Source organism: Pteropus alecto, unplaced genomic scaffold (genome assembly GCF_000325575.1).
Source record: "Pteropus alecto unplaced genomic scaffold, ASM32557v1 scaffold118, whole genome shotgun sequence".
Classification (NCBI taxonomy): Eukaryota; Metazoa; Chordata; class Mammalia; order Chiroptera; family Pteropodidae; genus Pteropus; species Pteropus alecto.
The window spans coordinates 73,175-73,580 of NW_006440654.1; the positions used below are offsets into that span (position 1 = coordinate 73,175).

General features: G+C 71.9%; 1 protein-coding gene across 1 annotated transcript in view; it reads right to left on the bottom strand.

Annotated features, from left to right (window-relative positions):
- SHANK3 (SH3 and multiple ankyrin repeat domains 3) overlaps positions 1–406 on the bottom strand; it is a 35,477-nt gene that overhangs the window by 2,515 nt on the left and 32,556 nt on the right. Inside the window, 2 exon segments of the mRNA XM_025051035.1 lie at position 1; positions 4–404. The exon segment at position 1 is cut by the window's left edge and continues 2,515 nt beyond it. Of these exon segments, the coding sequence (XP_024906803.1) occupies position 1; positions 4–404 (402 nt within the window).

The window sequence follows — 406 nt, forward strand, 5'->3', positions numbered from 1 at the left end:
CTCTGCGAGCAGGCACGGGGACCCAGGCTGGGCTCCTCGGGGAGAAGGCCGGGGAGGCCAGAGCCCCTCGCTCAGAGTCACGGGCTTGTACGTCCACGAACAGAGGCCCAGAGCGGTCGGCATCAGGGCTGTGCACAGGCGTGGGGGACCGGGAGGGTGTCTGCGAGGCCAGCGCCCGCTCGCGGGCAGCCAGGGCTAGGGCCAGGGGCGAGCTGGGGTCCAGAGGTTTGCCAGTGAGCGGGTGGATGAAGGTGGAGCCGGAAGGCCCAAGGCTGGGGCCGCTGACCAATGGCTTCAGAGCAGAGACGGGGGAGGGCAGCAGCAGGTCCCGGCCGGTGGTGGCGCCGGCCCCCATGAGGCGGTCGTCGATGGAGCGCGAGGGCTGCAGGGAGGGCAGGTCCAGGCT